General features: G+C 39.8%; 1 protein-coding gene across 1 annotated transcript in view; it reads right to left on the bottom strand.

Annotated features, from left to right (window-relative positions):
- The window catches only part of gorasp2 (golgi reassembly stacking protein 2), a 41064-nt gene extending 24353 nt beyond the window's left edge, over nt 1-16711 (bottom strand). The window contains exons 1-2 of the mRNA XM_072579315.1: nt 16546-16711; nt 64-144 (exon numbers count right to left, since the gene is read on the bottom strand). Of these exons, the coding sequence (XP_072435416.1) occupies nt 64-144; nt 16546-16608 (144 nt within the window). The 5' untranslated portion in view covers nt 16609-16711. The remainder of the gene's footprint in view (nt 1-63; nt 145-16545) is intronic.
- Nucleotides 16712-18257: the final 1546 nt, after the last annotated feature.

The raw sequence follows: 18257 nt of genomic DNA, 5'->3' as shown, positions 1-18257 counted from the left end.
TACAAAATATGAAAGAAAAAGATAAAAGTTATAGCTCATTCAATAAGAAAATAAACTGCTTACCAATCTAGCATCCCCAATAGAAACAACAAAATCAAAGAAAGGCTCCAAGCCAGCCCTGTGACCAGGGGAATTTTCTTGAACCTGAAAGCAGAAGATAAAGTAATACTTTTAAAATTTTAATAGCACAATGAAGCTCCTTGTATTCACTGATGTGATCAACTAAAAAGCATACAAAGATCAAAGTCAAAGTTTGAAACCCACAAGACAAATAAAGGAACTAGCAGATCAAATTTCACAAACCATGGTGAAATTCAAACACAACATTAGTATACCAGTCACTGGTCCCTCTTAACTGCAAGTTCATAACCATAAATAAATAAATAAAGAATACTGAACAGTGAAATTCATAATCCTGAAACAATAGTACTCAAATGATGAAAACAAAGTCCAAGAATATAATGAATGCCAAGATGTTAAATCCTTCCCCACTGCAAGATCATTACTTGACCCAGAGATACCAATACATACCCAAATTTCTTGAACCCTGAGATCCAGGTGAATACAGACATTGACAAGTAAGTCATGAAGAACTTAATTTGTTCTTCACTGACCTTTTTTTTCAAGCAAAAAGTTGCTCCTTCCTTGCTGAAAAAACACACAAGGCGAAATACTCTTGCCTTTGGCTCAAGAGGAGTTGTGAATTTGGTACACACACACACACACACACACACACACACACACACACCATTTGCTGAAAAGTAATTTTAAACGCTACTGTTAAGTCATGAAAAGATAATTGAGAGCATTACCACGTCTGAATCTCCATGTTGTATTTTTGGTGCTTCCTTTGCAAGTCCAGGGGGAAAAAAAACAATCTTTACAGTAACAAACCCTCCTATGCTCTTCCAATCCTTGGATAGCTGAGATTGAATGCCAATTATTTTATAATTATTTATACTTCTTTTTTTGGAAATATAAATTAAACAGTGCTTATCTGTTTATGGTAGCAGTTTTCAAATGATTACAAAATTTCAGTCTGGAAATTCCTCTACTCATGTAATGCAAAGGCAACTCATGTTTCTGAATTGTTTAACCTGCAAACTTGGACCAGGACTGCATTCCAAACTTCTAGCTTTCAAGCTAGAACGACAATGAACTAGGACAAAATAGCGACACAATTACAGAAATGGTAGCTCCAGCTTACTGTACGAAAATGAACTTCAAAAGATATCAGGACTTTTATCTCAAAAACCTGCCTCAATGTTTTCATCTATTCTGGGACGAAGTTAAACTGAATTCACTTTGCAAACAGGTTCCCAATGATATGACTATAAAGTTTGGTTTTGCCTTGTCTGATGTAGTTAGTAATCAACATTGTTGTTTACTAATAAAATCAAAATCAGAAACCCCAAGTATGTTGTATGTTGAGAGCTGGATGTCTATCAGTTGGACACTGAGCAAGATTTGGATATTTTCTTAAATTTCATCAGTGCAGTTTACAAAGATGATCTATTAGAAGCCAACAAGGGACATAGTCAGACAAATGAATTTCAAAGGCACAGTCTTTCCATGGAAGAATGCAAAATAGACTTTAACAGATGCATAAAGGAGTAAAAATTCTGGATTGTACTAAAATGCCATGTATGGATGGACTCCTGGTTTAACTGGCAAAGCTTTTCAGGAAAAGATACCCATTTAGATGATATGCCCGCTTCTTTAGAAAATTCCTGGTGAATCATTCTTCTCCAGTGTCTTTGGTTCAAGTGGGACATTCTGCAATGGAGCAAAGGATGAAGGACACAATGATCATGAATATTTCATATGCAGGGCACAAAGTGTCAATATTACACAAGAGTTGCAGATGGTAAGAATGGAATAATGGCATTTAGAGCAATCTGGCAGACAATGTGGTTTGAGCAGCAATAATAAATGAACGAATCCCAGAAATGCCTGGGGAACTGTTAGTGGCGCTTCAAGTATGAATCAAAATATTATTATACAATGAACTAGTAGTAGTCGTCACCACAGTCCGAGAGGACCAGAGGGCTGCTCTCCAATTAGAAAGATGACTTGTGATGAATTTAACCTGAAGGTCACCATGCCTTAAATGAAGGGACAGTGTGACCTCAAATGGTGTAGGAAATTAACTTACACTGTTGATGTCATCCTGCATCACAAACTACCTATCCAGCCAACTGAGCTAACCAATTCCTTGCAATGAAATATACCAAGATGAATAGCAAAGATTTCATAGCAACATAAGAAACAATTTGAAAGGTGAAAATGATAATGATTATTCTGAGAAAAGTTTACTAGTCACAAGACGTTTTGTCAAGAAATGAATGTATTAGTCACAGATTCATTTAATAGTGCTATTTGAGATAGTGATGGAGTGGAACACCTTGATCAAAATACCATTGTGATTCACTCAGTAGTGATGACTGAAGGTAGATCAAGTTTCACTTCCTTCAGGTTTGGGAATGACAACACACAGAAGTCAATGAAAAGAGTGGTGACATAAGCTACTTCATTATTAGTGATGTAGTATCGAATAAGGGAGCTTTGCTGCTGACTACCCTTCCCATGGAAAAAAGCTCAAATGAACTGAACTTGATACACGATAAAGCAACTGTTTTTGGCAAGTCAATAAATCTGCAGTTTAACCAATCAAGGCACTCTTGCATCTCCTTTACAAAACTTCAATCAGAGTCGATAAAGTGTGGGCGTTGGAAAAAGTACAGCAAGTCAGGCAGCATTTGAGGATCAAGAGAGTTGATGATTCGGGCTTAAGCCTTCATCAGGACTAGGGGGGGTAAGGGTACTGAGAAATAAATAGGGGAGGTGGGGTGGGGCTAGGGGAAAGGTAGTTGGGATGGCGATAGGTGTCACTACCGCCTGGCAGAAGGGCATCATCAGGCTAAAAAGTCCAGTGAGCTCCATGCAATTCATAAGACCTTCCAAGATAATCTTCAATTCTGGAAATTTAGCATACTATAAAAATTGCTATAAACAATGAAATTATCTAGATAAGGTTATAGGTTGTGATAGTAAGACAGTAATTAGAAGAACAAGAACAACAAAGAAGAACGAAATACAATCCTTATCCCTCTATTCCCTTCCTATTCATGTATTCATCCAGATGTTTTTGAATGCTGCTATTGTGTCTGCTTCCACCACCTCATCTGGCAGCATGTTCCAGGCACTTATCATCCTTTGTGTGAAAACCTTGCCTAACAAATCTCTTTGAACTTTTTCAAACCCTGCACCTTGAACCTGTGTCCTCAAGTAATTGATCCCTCCACTCTGGGAAAAAGTCTCATTCTTTCCACTCTATCCATGCCATTCACAATCTTATAAACATCTGTCAGATCACCCCTCAACCTCCTGTGTTCCAGTAAAAACAAACTGAGTTTATTCAACCTTCCTTCATAGTTGAACCACACCGCACACCTTCCCCCCCACCCCCACAACCAGGCAACATCCTAGTAAACCTTTTCTGCACCCTCTGCAAAGCATTCATATCGTTCTCTTAATGTGGTGACCAAAACTGTACACTACGCTCCAAGTGTGATCTGACTAAAATTCTATAAGGCTGCAGCATTACTTGCCTATCTTTATACTCAATGCCCCTTCCAATGAAGGAAGCATGCCACAGGCCTTTTTCTTTACTATGTTATCTACCTGCGCTGCCACTTTCAGTAGTCTGTGGAAGTGCACAGCCAGCTCACTCTGCATATCAATAATCCTAATGGTTCTGCCATTCACTGTATAATTTCCACCTGTACCTGACATTCCAAAAAGCATCACCTCTGGTTTATAAACTCCATCTGCCATTTTTCTGCCCATGCCTCCAACATACCTCCATATCCTGCCATATTCTCTAACTATCCTCCTCACTATCTGCAACTCCACCAACCTTTGGATCATCTGCAGATTTACTAATTAGACCAGCCATATTGTCCTCCGAATTATTTATGTAGATCATGAACAGCAGAGGTCCCAGCACTGATCCCTGTGGAACATCACTAGTCACAACCCTCCATTCTGAAAAGCATCATTCCACCACTACCCTCTGTCTCCTATGACTAAGCCAGCTCTATATCTATTTTGCCAGGTCACAGTTGATACCATGTGACTTCACCTTTTGTACCAGTCTGCCATGAGAAGGCTTTACTGTAGTCCATGCAGACATCATCAATTGCTCTTCCCTGATCAATCATTGTTGTCACCTCCTCAAAAAAACTTCTTCAAGTTAGTGAGAGGCACGACCTCCCCCGCATAAAACCATGTTGTCAATCGCTAATAAGTCCATTTGTTTCTAAATGAGTAGTTCTTGTGTCTGAGAATCTTTTCCAACAATTTCCCTACCAACAGCATGAAGGACATAGGCCTGTAATTTCCTGGATTATCTCCACTACCCTTCTTAAACAATGGGACAACATTGGCTATTCTCCAGTCCTCTGGGATCTCACCTCTGGCCAAAGAGAATACAAAGATGCCTATCAATGCTTCAGCAATTTGTTCTCTTGTCTCCTTCAATATTCTGGGATAGATCTCATCAGGACCTGGGGACTTATCTACCTTAATACTTTTTAAGACACATAACACTTCTTCCTTTTAAATAGCAACTTGGTTTAGACATTTGACACTCCCTTCCCCAAGATCATCCTCCACTAATTCCTTCTCTTTGGTGAATACTGACATAAAGTATTCATTTAGGATCTCATATACCTTGTCTGCCTCACATAGACTCCCCTCTTTGTCCTTGAGTGGGCCAATCCTTTCCTTGGCTACCCCCTTGCTTTTTATATATGTATAAAAAGCCTTGGGATTCTCATTAATCTTGTAAGCTTATGATTTTTCATGACTCCTCTTAGTCATTCTAATTCCTTGTTTAAGTTCTTTCCTTCTTTCCTAATATACTTCAAGGGCTTTGCCAGTTCTCATCCTCCGAGACCTGGTGTATGCTTTCTTTTTTCTTTTTGGCCAAGGTCCTAACATTACTGGTCATCCAAGGTTCACATAATTTGCCATATCTATCCTTCATTCTCACAGGAACGTGCCACACCTGAACACTTATCAACTCCCACATCCAATGTGGATTTACCCTCAAACACCCGCGTCTAATTAAAATTCTCCGCCCCTCCTAATATTGTTGTAGTTCGCCATCCCCCAATTTAACACCTTCACCCGAGGACTGCTGTTATCCCGATCCATGAGTATTTTAAAGCTCACGGTATTATGATCTCAAACAATACAGTTGTTGAAATATTAAGATCCTCTCATCTCAATTGATAGGATTTCTTACAAATTTTAGTACCTAAGAAGTTAGAAAATGGCACATTTCCTGAACTTTCTATACTCACATGCTTAACTGCTATGACGAACAGGATATGTGTTGAATAGTGACGAGAAGGTATGATAGTGATACTCACTCCAGGATTGTTGAACCCAAAGGACTTCAGTGACTTGTAAACCAGAAGGACCAAGTGAATGAAAGGTGATAACCAATGGAGAGAGAGCAGGGAAAGTTACTAGTATGTTCAAATATCAACTAAATGTTAAAGATATTGGACAAGTGGCAAGATCAATGGACAAGCAAAATGAGGTAAAATAGCAGAATAAAAGAAAACATAGCAAAAGCTCTCATTGTGGATCGGGGGAGACTCTTGGACTAGGAAACATTTATATAGTGGCGACAGAACTTTTCACTAAAGGAGGATGCGATCCTGTAGTATTAGCTCACAAGACATGGGACAACAACAGATCACAGCTTGACTTCATTGAGCAACAGAACAAGAACAACCTAGAAAAACTGCTAGTAGTTGAGGCTGTTCAGATTACGAAATTTTGGTGGCTGTCATCAATTAATAAAGAGACAAAATGAAAAGCATGAGATAGTTGCAGGGAACTGTGTGTCTACTTTGAAAAGTCAGGTGATATTTCATACAGATGATAAGGTTGGCTATGCATGAAACCATCCTTCTGATGGGAAATACAAGACTAAAATAAAACTAGTACCTCAAGAGCTTTGAAGGAACTTGGACATCAGGATACAAGAAGAGATTCCCATAGGGCAAGAAAATTAATCCTGAAAACTGTCTTGTCAATCTTGGCCACATATTTGTAGGAACATAGATTGATCAATGCAAACAGTGCATAATGAGAACAGAATGTTTTTAAAAATAAAAAAGTGATGTGTTTTTAAAACCACCTTGCCAGATTACTTTCAATAATTATTTATTGTTTGGTTATGCCTTTGGTTAGCAAATGGGGTGTTAACTGCAGATGTTGGAGAACTGAAACAAACAAAAATAGAAATTGCTGGGAAATGTTGTACCATTTAATTATAGTCAATGTAAGACACTGGTGTAATTTGTTCCTGTGAACACACATCAGTGTGTTAAGCCGAGGGAATGCTGGAGGTTTAATTTTATGGCACAGGCTAACAAATACCAAGCTGGGAAAAAAACTTTTCTTTTAAAAAACATCTTGCTGTAAACTGTAAAGAACTTTGATGTGGAACAGTTTTTTTAGTTTTATAGTAGAATTATGTCTGAAAAGAATTAACTGTAACAATTGTTTTAAATGAGAAATGGCTAATGCAATTTTTATAAAACAAACTTTTGGAATTCGCTTCTGTAATTAGTTATGTAGTAATTTTGAATGTATATATGTAATGATTGAAAGTATTAGCATATTGCTTCAGTTTTAATGTACAGGTAGTCTCAACGCATTGATTTTGGTACATACTCTGCACAAATCTTTATGTTGGAGCAACTTGTATATCTTTTGCTATTTTTAATTAACTTAGTAGTCACTGAAGTCACAAACAGACAGGCACTAGAATTCTCCATAATATTTAGATTGATCACTATACCTTGGTAGTGCCTCCTTTGCTTAAAAACTTTACAGAACTCCACTAACAGGGAAAAGCTATAAGGAGTCATACAATCATAGAGACGTACAACCCTTTGGTCCAACTCGTCCATGCCAAACAGATATCTTAAATTAACCTAGTCTCATCTGCCAGCATTTGGCCCCTACCACTGTAAACCATTCCTACGCATTTACCCATCCAGGTGCCTTTTAAATGTTATAGTACCACCAGCCTGCATCACCTCCTCCGACAGTTCATTTCATACACGCACACCCACTACATGTAAAAGCAGCCCCTTATATATCATGCCCTTCTCCTGTTAAACATATGCCCTCACCTGGGAAAATAAAAGACCTTGACTATTCACCCTATCCATGTCCCTCATGATTTTATAAATCCCTGTACAGTCACCCCTCAGCCTCTGAAACTCTGGGGAAAATAGCCCCAGCCTATTCAGTCTCTTCCCTATAACTCAAACCCTCCAGTCACAGCAACATTCTTGCAAATCTCTTCAAAGCCCTTGCGTTTTTCACAATAGACAATAGGTGCAGGAGTAGGCCATTCTGCCCTTCGAGCCAGCACCACCATTCATTATGATCATGGCTGATTATCCTCAATCAGTATCCTGTTCCTGCCTTATCCCCATAACCCTTGATTCCACTATCCTTAAGAGCTCTATCCAAACTCTTTCTTGAAAGAAAATCGTTCCTGTAGCAGGGAGACCAGAATCACTCACAGTATTCAAAGGTGGTCTAACTAATGTCCTGTAGAACCACAAAATGACATCCCAACTCCTATACTCAGTGCACTGATCAATAAAGGCAAGGGTATCAAACAGCTTCTTCACTACCCTGTCTACCTGTGACTCTACTTTCAAGGAACTATTAACCTGCATTCCATGGTCACTTTGCTCAGCAACACTCCTGAGGACCTTAGTGTATAAGCCCTGCCCTGGTTTGCCTTACCAAAATGCAACAACTCACATTTATCTAAACCGAATTCCACCTGCCACTCCTTGGCCCCCTGGCCCATCTGATCAAGGTCCTGCTGTACTCTCAACATAACCTTCTTCACTATCCACACCACCGCCAATTTTGGGTGTCATCTGCAAACTTACTAACCATACCTCATATTCAGGATGTTCCCATAAATGATTGATATCTGAGGGAACCAGTCAGAAGCCAAAGGAAGTGATATAGAGTAGATGACCCTCACCCTTAAAAAAAACCAATCAGGAAATGGGCATACACTGTCCAGTCAATCCACGATTGATTATGAGTTGTTAAACCTTCATAAGCCATTGCTTGAAATGCCTCTAATTCCACACGGGAGTGATGGCTGATAAGGGTTTATAAGCCATTATCTTTGCTGAACTAGCATGCAGAAAGACAGGAGAATTTTAGTCAACAAAATAAAAGACATATGCCCAGTCAGCCAGAAGTCACAAGTTGATGCACCAAACCAACTCAAGTATCATTATTCTGTATTTATTGTGATAAACTTAAATTCGGTGAAACTTGTGAAAGATACCTGCACACAGTGTTTTTTTGGCTAGTCAAGGTGAATAAGGTTTTTTGATTAGCTCTGGAGAAAGTGAGGACTGTGAATGCTAGAGTATTAGACTCGAGAGTGTGTTGCTGGGAAAGCACAGCAGGTCAGGAAGTATCCGACGAGCAGGAGAATCGACATTTCGGGCATAAGGCCTTCATCAGGAATGAGCCTCAGGACGCTGCCTGACCTGCTGTATTTTTCTGGTACCAGACTCTCTACTTTTGATTAGCTCTGTCAATTCAGTCTATAATCGTAATTGTCTTATTACTCAAATTTAACTGCACTCTCCATATCTTACAGCCTAAAAAGGATGGCAATGTAGAAATAAAGCCCAAAATATTTACAGATAGATGCATGAGTATTCATGAATGATTTACAGTTTCAAAAGGTACACATTTCTCCAATAAAAACCAAAGTTCCAAAGAAGAGTCATTGGAGTTGAAACGTTAGCATCTGTGGAGAGAGAAACAGAGTCATCAGACCTGCTGAGTTTCTCCAGTACTTTGGAGATTAATTCAAGGACTGCCTTGTATTCAATTGAAAACAGATCCAACCAACTTCTGCTGGTATCACAAAAGGGAAAAACGTTGATAATTTCTATGAATTTTGTTATAATTCATTTCTTATAATTTATTTATAAGATTAAAGGAGAGTTTAGGATTAGAAAACAAATTTTAAAACCTTCAGATGCAGACTTCAATACAGTAGGTCTGAAATAAGCTTGCATCAATAACTTTATTGAGAAAGTATTATTTGCCTGCTGATACACTATGTTGTCATAGAAAGACAATCTTCTATTTAAAGAAGCAACTGAGCAATTAAGAATTTTGATTGGACAGTTGAATTGACAACTCACCCAAAAGGTCCATTTGCCAGTTTGATCTATAGGAATCAAATACAATTGTGAAACAAGATAAAACACAATGTTTTGAGGGAAAATACTGAAACGATTAAATACAGCGAAACATATAGACAAACTTTCAGCATTTGGGGACCCAGAGGTCATCAGATTAGTTGTTCATAGTGATGCTTCTCACGTTCTGGATGTCTATCAGGGTATAGCTCATTTTATAATATTCTTGGTGGATGAAATTTAAAAATGTCATTTGGCCTGGGAAGCTAAGAAAAAGAGCTGATTTTAAGGAACTAAGCACTGGAAACACTGGCACCAGTAGAATATAGGATGGAGGTTCTATTTAACAAATATTTTAGATGAAATTCAAAACAAGGCATGGTCCGAGAATAATTTGTCATTGAATGTTATACAGATAATTGTTCCCTGTGGGACTGCATCATTCAACAAAATACATAAACTGATAAAAGGTTAACAATTGAGCTTTCTAGTGTAAAAGATGGTCGAAAGGAAATCTCTAAGTAAAAAGTTAACACATGACTTTTGCCCAATATTACTGGATTTCTAGACTAAAAGAAATGCTGGCACCAAAAATCTAGTGGAGGTCCCAGAAGAGGAACACCTTGTATTAAAATGAGATGCACAGAATATGGAAAACTTACTTTGAATAGTTCGTGTTGTAAAGTTTCAAGTTTGAAAAAAGGAATCTGTTAATGGTTATTAATTGTCTTATAAAGGCTAAGAATATACGCTGATTAAGTACTTGAGCACAGAAGAAGAAAGATTTATGGGCCACTGGGTCCTGGTTTGGTGAGAAGTCAGACATTTGTAATATTGCATTCTGTAAGTAAATCTAGTACTAAATAAAAGATTGGCATCTGATTCCAGAAAAAGTGAACATGATAAGAGTAATCCATCAGGAATGAAGACAGCTTACAAATCAGGCTAGTGTTATTTTTACATCATGATATCCATGGCAATCGCCACAACCTTTGTAAGCTCTATGCCAAGTGCTATTTCTTCAAATTTAGAGATTAAAGAAGGGTAACAGGCTACTAAAACAAAATTGATTAGATGTATCTTAAAGTAAAACCCAAGCATGAGACATTTGTGCAATGCTATTGATTAGGCTCAAGCTTAAATTGCCAAAAAAAACACTTAACCACTGCTATCAATGTTAACATACCTCTGTACCAACATAGGTATACATTTCAACAGAAATCAGATGTTCATTCAGCCAGCTTGATTTTCTCAATCCAATAGCCATCATTTTTGGCCATTATCTCTCATAACAAATCACTAACTTCAGTCAAAAGGTGTCATACAAAATCCTCTTGACAGATTACTGCACAAGCCTTTCCTTGTATTTTTCGAAAGTAAAATGTTTTGTGCTCATTGCTGTGAAGGATGTCAGTGCTCTTAAAACTGAACATTTTTTCAGTCTAGCATTCATTCCCAGCAAGGCTGAGCACAGGTAGATGCAGCTCTCTTCACTCTTCTTGGAAACTATTCCTCAAACTCAACAATACATTCTTACTAAAAGATTCAAGTTTTATTTTAAATAGAGTCTTAATAGTATGAATTATAAGTTGAATAAAAAAGTTTCAGAACTGATTAAGTTTCAAAACCAGAAACAACTTGAAGGCTCCCCTTTCTCTTCACAATTGGTGGCCATGACATTAACGTGCCTAGGGCCAATCTTGTGAATATTTTCTACACTCTTGCAAAGGCCTTCAAATCTTTTCTAAAGTATAGCATTCAGAAATGGATGCAATGTTCCAGTTGAGGCTACACCAATGTTTGATACAGGTTTAACATAACTTCTTTGCTTTTATACTTTATGGTCCTATTGATAAAGATAGAGATGTTAATTGCTTTCTTAAATGTTCTCTCAGCCTGTCCTGCCACTTTCACTGACTTATGCACATGTACATCTAGATTCCTGACCCACAGACTGCAATCAGAGAGAATAGGCAACATCATCCTTTCCACGACAATACTCAACACCGACACCCTGCAAGGCTATTTACTCAGCCCCTTACTATATCTGTATAGCCAAATGTCACCCTAACTCCATCTATAAATTCACTGATGATACCACCATTGTAGGCCAGATCTTAAACAATGTCTCTTATCTGTATTCTGTTTTGTCAGAGTCTTTGATGGCATGGTGTAAAGATATCAACCTCTCCCTCAACATCAGCAAAAGAGCTGATTATTGACTTCAGGAAGCAAGGTGAAGGGCATGCCCCACCAATATCAATGGATCTAAGGTGGAGTTGGGTCGACAGCATCGAGTTCCTCGGATTGACAATCACCAATAATCTGTCCTGGTCCACCCACATTGATGCAATGGTCAAGAAAACACAACAATGACTCTACTTCCTCATGAGGATGAAGAAATTCAGCATGTCAATAAAGACTCTTTCCAATTTTTATAGACCCACCAGAAAAAGTTAGCAAGTTAGGAGAAGGTTTGTAGCTCAGGTTGAGGTTCTGGATGTAAGTTTGCTCGCTCAGCTGGAAGGTTTTATTTCAGACATTTCTTCACCATACTAGTTGTCATCAGTGAGCCACCAGTGAAGCACTGGTGTTGTGGCCGGCTTTCTATTTACGTGTTTAGATTTCCTTGGGCTGGTGATGTCACTTCTTATGGTAATGCCTGTGTTGGTGATGTCATTTCCCATTTTTTTTCCCCCCTCAGAGGTTGATGGATGGATGGGATCCCAATTGATGTGTTTGTTGATAGAGTTCCGGTTGGAATGCCATGCTTCTAGGAATTGTCGTGCGTGTCTCTGTTTGGCATGTCCTAGGATGGATGTGTTGACCCAGGCAAAGTGGTGTCCTTCCTCATCTATATGTAAGGATACTAGTGATAGTGGATCTTGTTGTGGCTAGTTGATATTCATGTATCCTGGTGGCTAGTTTTCTGCCTGGTTGTCCAATGTAGTGTTCTTGCAAGGTATTTTGAAAATGACATTCGTTTTGCTTGTTGTCTGTATACGGTCTTTCAAGTTCGTTAGCTGCAGTTTTAGTGTATTGGTGGGTTTGTGGGCTACCATGATGCCAAGAAGACTGAGTAGTCTGCCAGTCATTTCCAAGATGTCTTTGATGTAGGGGAAGAGTGGCTAGGGTTTCTGGTTGCATTTTGTCTGCTTGTTTGGGTTTGTTGCTGAGAAATCGGCAGACTGTGTTCATTGGGTACCCGTTCTTTTTGAATTCGCTGTATAAGTGGTTTTCTTCTGCTCTTCATAGTTCCTTGGTGGCTCATTGAATTAATGTTCTAATGCAGCTCCGTTTGTAGGTGTTGAGATGATACAGAAGCAATCATCTGTTTGCTTCTGTATTCACACCTAATAAATCATCTTGCACTTCTCTGCAATAAATTTCATCTGCCACTTGGTTATCTATTCAACCAATCGGTCTACATTCTTTTGAAGTTTAACATTATCCTCTTCTCAGTTCACAATGCTTCCAAGCTTCATACAATCAGCAATTTTTGAAATTGTGCTCTGTGTACCAAAGCTTCGGTCATATGTATCTCAGGAATAACATTGCTTTTAAGCTCTGACATTCTTTGAATGGCAACTGATATCGGCCTCGGAGGCCCATGCAGCCCGGAAAGAAATTAGAGAGAACATTGACCAGGAAGGATAAAGATATCAACAGCATCCTTGGGGAGTCTCCATATAAACCTTCCTCTTGTCTGAAAAATATTAGTTTAAATGTTACACTCTGTTTCCTGTTATTCAGCCAATTCTGTATCTATGTTACAACTGTCCCTTTTATTCCACAGAGTACAAGTTTGTCCACAACAAGTCTGTTGTGCAAGACTATCACATGCATCTGGAAGTCTATATACACAACATCAACAGCACAACCCTTAGCAAACTTCCATTATCTCATCAAAAAACTGCAAGATAGTCGAAAAGATTTTCCCTATAGTCATGATAGCTTCCTTTAATTGTCTTGCAGTTACCCAAGTGATTATTAAATTTGTCTCAATCTATCGTTTCTTGATGTTTCTCCACCAGCATGGTTAAACTGACTGATTCTATTTGCCGAGCTTACCTGTGCATGCTTTTTTTGAACAACAGTAATAACTGTAGCTCTCCAGACCCCTGGTATCATTCCCAAATCTAAAGATTCAAAAGGAATTGCAAGTGTCTCCTCAATTTTCATTCTCACTTGCATCAGTATCCCTAGATGCACCCCATTCGGTGCTGTTGCCTTATTAATTTTTAGTACATATAGTCTATCCATAACTTCCTCAAATTCAAACCAATCAAGTGTCTGAATAATCCCATTTTTCACTGTAACCTGCACAGCATCTTACTCCTTAGTAAACAAAGATGGAAAATATTCATTTCATATTTTAGCAACATTCCCTGCCTTTGTGTAAATCTGGTTTTTGGATCCATCTGCTTTTCAGCTTCAGCCATCTTTCTGCTGCCCAGTTTACAGTTTATCTTTCAACTAAAAGATGATTTTTGGATTCCATATTTTGTTAGCTGCCATTCTCTATCATTTGCTTAGTTGTTTTTCTCAATTCTTCCCTAAATCTTTTATATTCAGCCTTGTTCTTGGTTGCTTTGTGCACCTAACAGCTAACATAAACAGGCATTATCTTCTTAATTGTAAATTTCTATTATTTTTGTCTTCCAGGATCTCTGGATTTGTTTGAAGTTAAAAATCACACAATATCAGGTTATAGTCCAACAGGTTTAATTGGAAGCACACTAGCTTTTGGAGCGCCGCTCCGAAAGCTAGTGTGCTTCCAATTAAACCTGTTGGACTATAACGTGATATTGTGTGATTTTTAACTTTGTATACCCCAGTCCAACACCAGCATTTCCAAATCATGGATTTGTTTGCCCTGTATTGCCCTTTCATGAGAATAAAATTTGCACCAAATTCACTTTTCTCTCAAAGCAGTCCATTTTCAAACACAGTTTTGCCTATCAACCATTCATTCCAGTTGATCTGGGCCAGTTCTATTCTAAACCTACTGATGTTAGCTTTTCTCTCAGTAAATTATTCTCACTCTGGATTACTCCTGGTACTCCTTTCATGAACAACTTAAGCCCCAAGATAAAATGATCACTGCTTTGCTACTTATGCTAGACCTCTTTTCCAAGAACCAGAATTTCTTTCTCATTGTACTGGAAATAAAGTACTGTAGAAAGTTTTCTTGAACTTTTGCCCCTCTCTCCCCTTTATTATTCAAAACTACATCTGGACAAATAGTTTCCCATTATAACCACTTTATAATTCTTCCATTGCTTGCAATTGTGTTCCTCCTCCAACTTTCCCACGGGGACTATACCAAGATTAGAATGGTGCTGGAAAAGCACAGCAGGTCAGGCAGCACCTGAAGAAGGGCTTTTGGCCAAAACGTCGATTTTCCTGTTCCTCAGATGCTGCCTAACCTGCTGTGTTTTTCCAGCACTACTCTAATCTTGACTCTAATCTCCAGCATCTGCAGTACCCACTTCTGCCTAAGACTATACCAAGTAATGTAACTGTACGATATTTTGTTTCTAAGCTCTGACCAAATAGATTATTTCTCTGATCCCTCTGCAGTGTCCTATTTTTCATGAACCTTTTGTATCAAGAAATAATGATCAGGCATGCCCTCCTTTGGGCCAGGTACGTTATTTCCAAATGACAATCTACACCTGTACAAATCAATTTTTACATCATATATTTACATACTATTTATACACAGGAATTAATTAGTCTTCACAACTTTCTCCAGTCCTCTGTGCTTTTCTTAATTTTTTCCCATCTAAATGGATCCATTCCCTTCTGCCTAGTAAATTTACAGACTTTATTCATTTTTACTACATCTAAAAGCTGGTGCTCTCTCCACAACAAAATCCACAAATTTAGTTTCCCCAAAGCTTTCAGAAATGCACTCATGAATCTCCCAAAGAGGATCGTGCTCTCAGACCATGTTGATATGCAACCCATCCCTTTTCAACAGGTGCTTTCTTCCCAAAACAGGTCCCAACATCTCCAGAACCCAAAGCCTCCCTCATTCACCATTCTTCAAGCCATATATTGAGCTTTGCTACCTTCATCTACTCTTGCTAGTGTACGGCACTGGGAATAAAATGAGAGATTACTCTCTTTGAAGTCCTCCATTTTAAATTCCTCCTAAACTCCTGAAAAGAGTTGTGTCAAATGTTTCATCACAAATTTGCAATTAATCATGCTGCAGGACAAACTGTTAAGCATGAAAAAATATATAATCTATAAAACTAATAACTAGATAAGTGCAACTATGACCCAATTATTTTTGAACTCACTTGATTTTTGAATTGAACATTGTACATTACAGATTTTCAACCTAAACACAGAAACATTGGTGTAGGCCAATTCAGGAAAGAGGGTGCAATGTGGTGTAATGTAATACAGAGTGCATGGATAGCACTAAAACCAGCAAGATGAATGAACTACAAACCCGAAATTACAGGCAGATTCATGAGGTAACTTGGAAGGCCCTGCAGTTGCCTTGTATACAAGTTCAACGTATACACAGTCGAGATATCATTAAAACAAAACAAATTCAGCACAGCCACATTCCAAAACTTATTGATGTGAATTCTTTTAAGCAAAAATAAACACAGCCAAATTAATTTGTCAATGGTTTAGAAAATACATGAAAGTATCTTGTTATACCAAGATTTGGACAATTAATTCAAAGGAACAGTCTGTACTTTCTCTGCAGATGCAAAATTTGTTTTTGTTTCATGGCAAGAGATGAGAATCCATAGACCAACAACAGACCCACGCCCCCCCCCAAAATATTCATGTCCACCCTGTCTGAGGGTGAGGCCCACAAATAGTTTTTAAAAACAGTTAAATTACAGAAAGCTGAGTTAATTTTCAAAATGCTGATCACATTAGGATTGCTACTTGTGTTTAAGGAAGGTCTCACCGACGCTATTCTGTACTGGGGGAGGGTTGAGGCTCTAACTACGGGCCACAACAAGGGTGTCCTGAGACAGCTCGCAGACGGCGCTATAATAACTCAGACCTTTTAATTCAACAGCTAAAGTCTCTGATAGAGACACCCTCCCTGCCATTGGGAGTGAATCCACCTTTAGCTGGGAGGTTACTGAACCACGCTGGAAGCAGGAGTAGGCCTCGTCCCAATCCCCGGCTTTGCCTACGGACTCAGGGCGGTAGGGGGGCTTTCCACTCGGTCAGCGCAACAGGAGCCGCACCGGCACTCAGCAAACAGATTACATACTCGGAGAACATGATATCCCTCGCTGCCTCCGCCGGGTATTTCCACACTCTGAGAGCCCCCCATTACCAGCCGGACTCAGGAGCTGAAGTTTTCACACGAAGATCCGGATCCGCTCCGGCTCAATACGTGGCAAAGACAGCATTCTGGGAAAGGGCCGACACGTCAGGAACTGGGGCCTGACCCTGAACTAATCCAGGCTGTCCCTGACTGGACTGACCCTGCCTGTACTGAACTGATCCTTACCCTGCCTATACATTATTGACCCTGTCTGTATTGACCCTGACCCTGACCCTGTCTGTACTGTACTGACCCTGTCTGTACTGAACTGGCCCTGTTTGTACTGAACTGACCCTGACCCTGACTGAACTGAACTGACCCTGTCTGTACTGTGCTGACCCTGCCTGTACTGAACTGACCCTGACACTGTCTGTACTGAACTGATCCTGACCCTGTCTGTACTGTGCTGACCCTGCCTGTACTGAACTGACCCTGACACTGTCTGTACTGAACTGATCCTGACCCTGTCTATACATTATTGACCCTGTCTGTACTGATCCTGACCCTGTCTGTACAGGACTGACCCAGTACTGTACTGACCCTGACCCTGTCTGTACTGTACTGACCCTGTCTGTACTGACCTTCTCTGTACTGTATTGACCCTGTCTGGACTGCACTGGTCCTGTCTGTACAGAACTGATCCTGACCCTGTCTGTACTGTACTGACCCTGTCTGTACTGAACTGACCCAGTACTGTACTGAACTGACCCAGTACTGTACTGACCCTGACCCTGTCTGTACTGTATTGACCCTGTCTGTACTGTACTGACCCTGTCTGTACTGTACTGACCCTGTCTGTACTGAACTGACCCTCTCTGTACTGAACTGATCCTGACACTGTCTGGACTGAACTGACCCTGTCTGTACTGTACTGATCCTGTCTGTACTGAACTGAGCCTGACCCTGTCTGTACTGTACTGACCCTGTCTGTACTGAACTGATCCTGACCCTGTCTGTACTGTACTGACGCTGTCTGTACAGAACTGATCCTGACCCTGTCTGAACTGTACTGACTCTGTCTGTACTGAACTGACCGTGTCTGTACTGAACTGACCGTGACAGTACTGAACTGACCCTGTCTGTACTGAACTGACCCTGTCTGTACTTAACTGACCGTGCCTGTACTGAACTGACCCTGTCTGTACTGAACTGACCCTGCCTGTACTGAACTGATCCTGACCCTGCCTGTACTGAACTGACCCTGTCTGTACTGAACTGACCCAGTACTGTACTGACCCTGACCCTGTCTGTACTGTACTGACCCCCTGTCTGTACTGTACTGACCCTGTCTGTACTGTACTGACCCTGTCTGTACTGAACTGACCCTCTCTGTACTGAACTGATCCTGACACTGTCTGGACTGAACTGACCCTGTCTGTACTGTACTGATCCTGTCTGTACTGAACTGATCCTGACCCTGTCTGTACTGTACTGACCCTGTCTGTACTGAACTGAGCCTGACCCTGTCTGTACTGAACTGATCCTGACCCTGTCTGAACTGTACTGACCCTGTCTGTACTGAACTGACCCTGTCTGTACTGAACTGACCGTGCCTGTACTGAACTGACCCTGTGTGTACTGAACTGACCCTGTCTGTACTTAACTGACCGTGCCTGTACTGAACTGACCCTGCCTGTACTGAACTGATCCTGACC

Source organism: Chiloscyllium punctatum, chromosome 10 (assembly GCF_047496795.1).
Source record: "Chiloscyllium punctatum isolate Juve2018m chromosome 10, sChiPun1.3, whole genome shotgun sequence".
In the NCBI taxonomy this organism is placed as follows: domain Eukaryota; kingdom Metazoa; phylum Chordata; class Chondrichthyes; order Orectolobiformes; family Hemiscylliidae; genus Chiloscyllium; species Chiloscyllium punctatum.
This window is presented reverse-complemented; position numbering and strand designations above follow the sequence as displayed.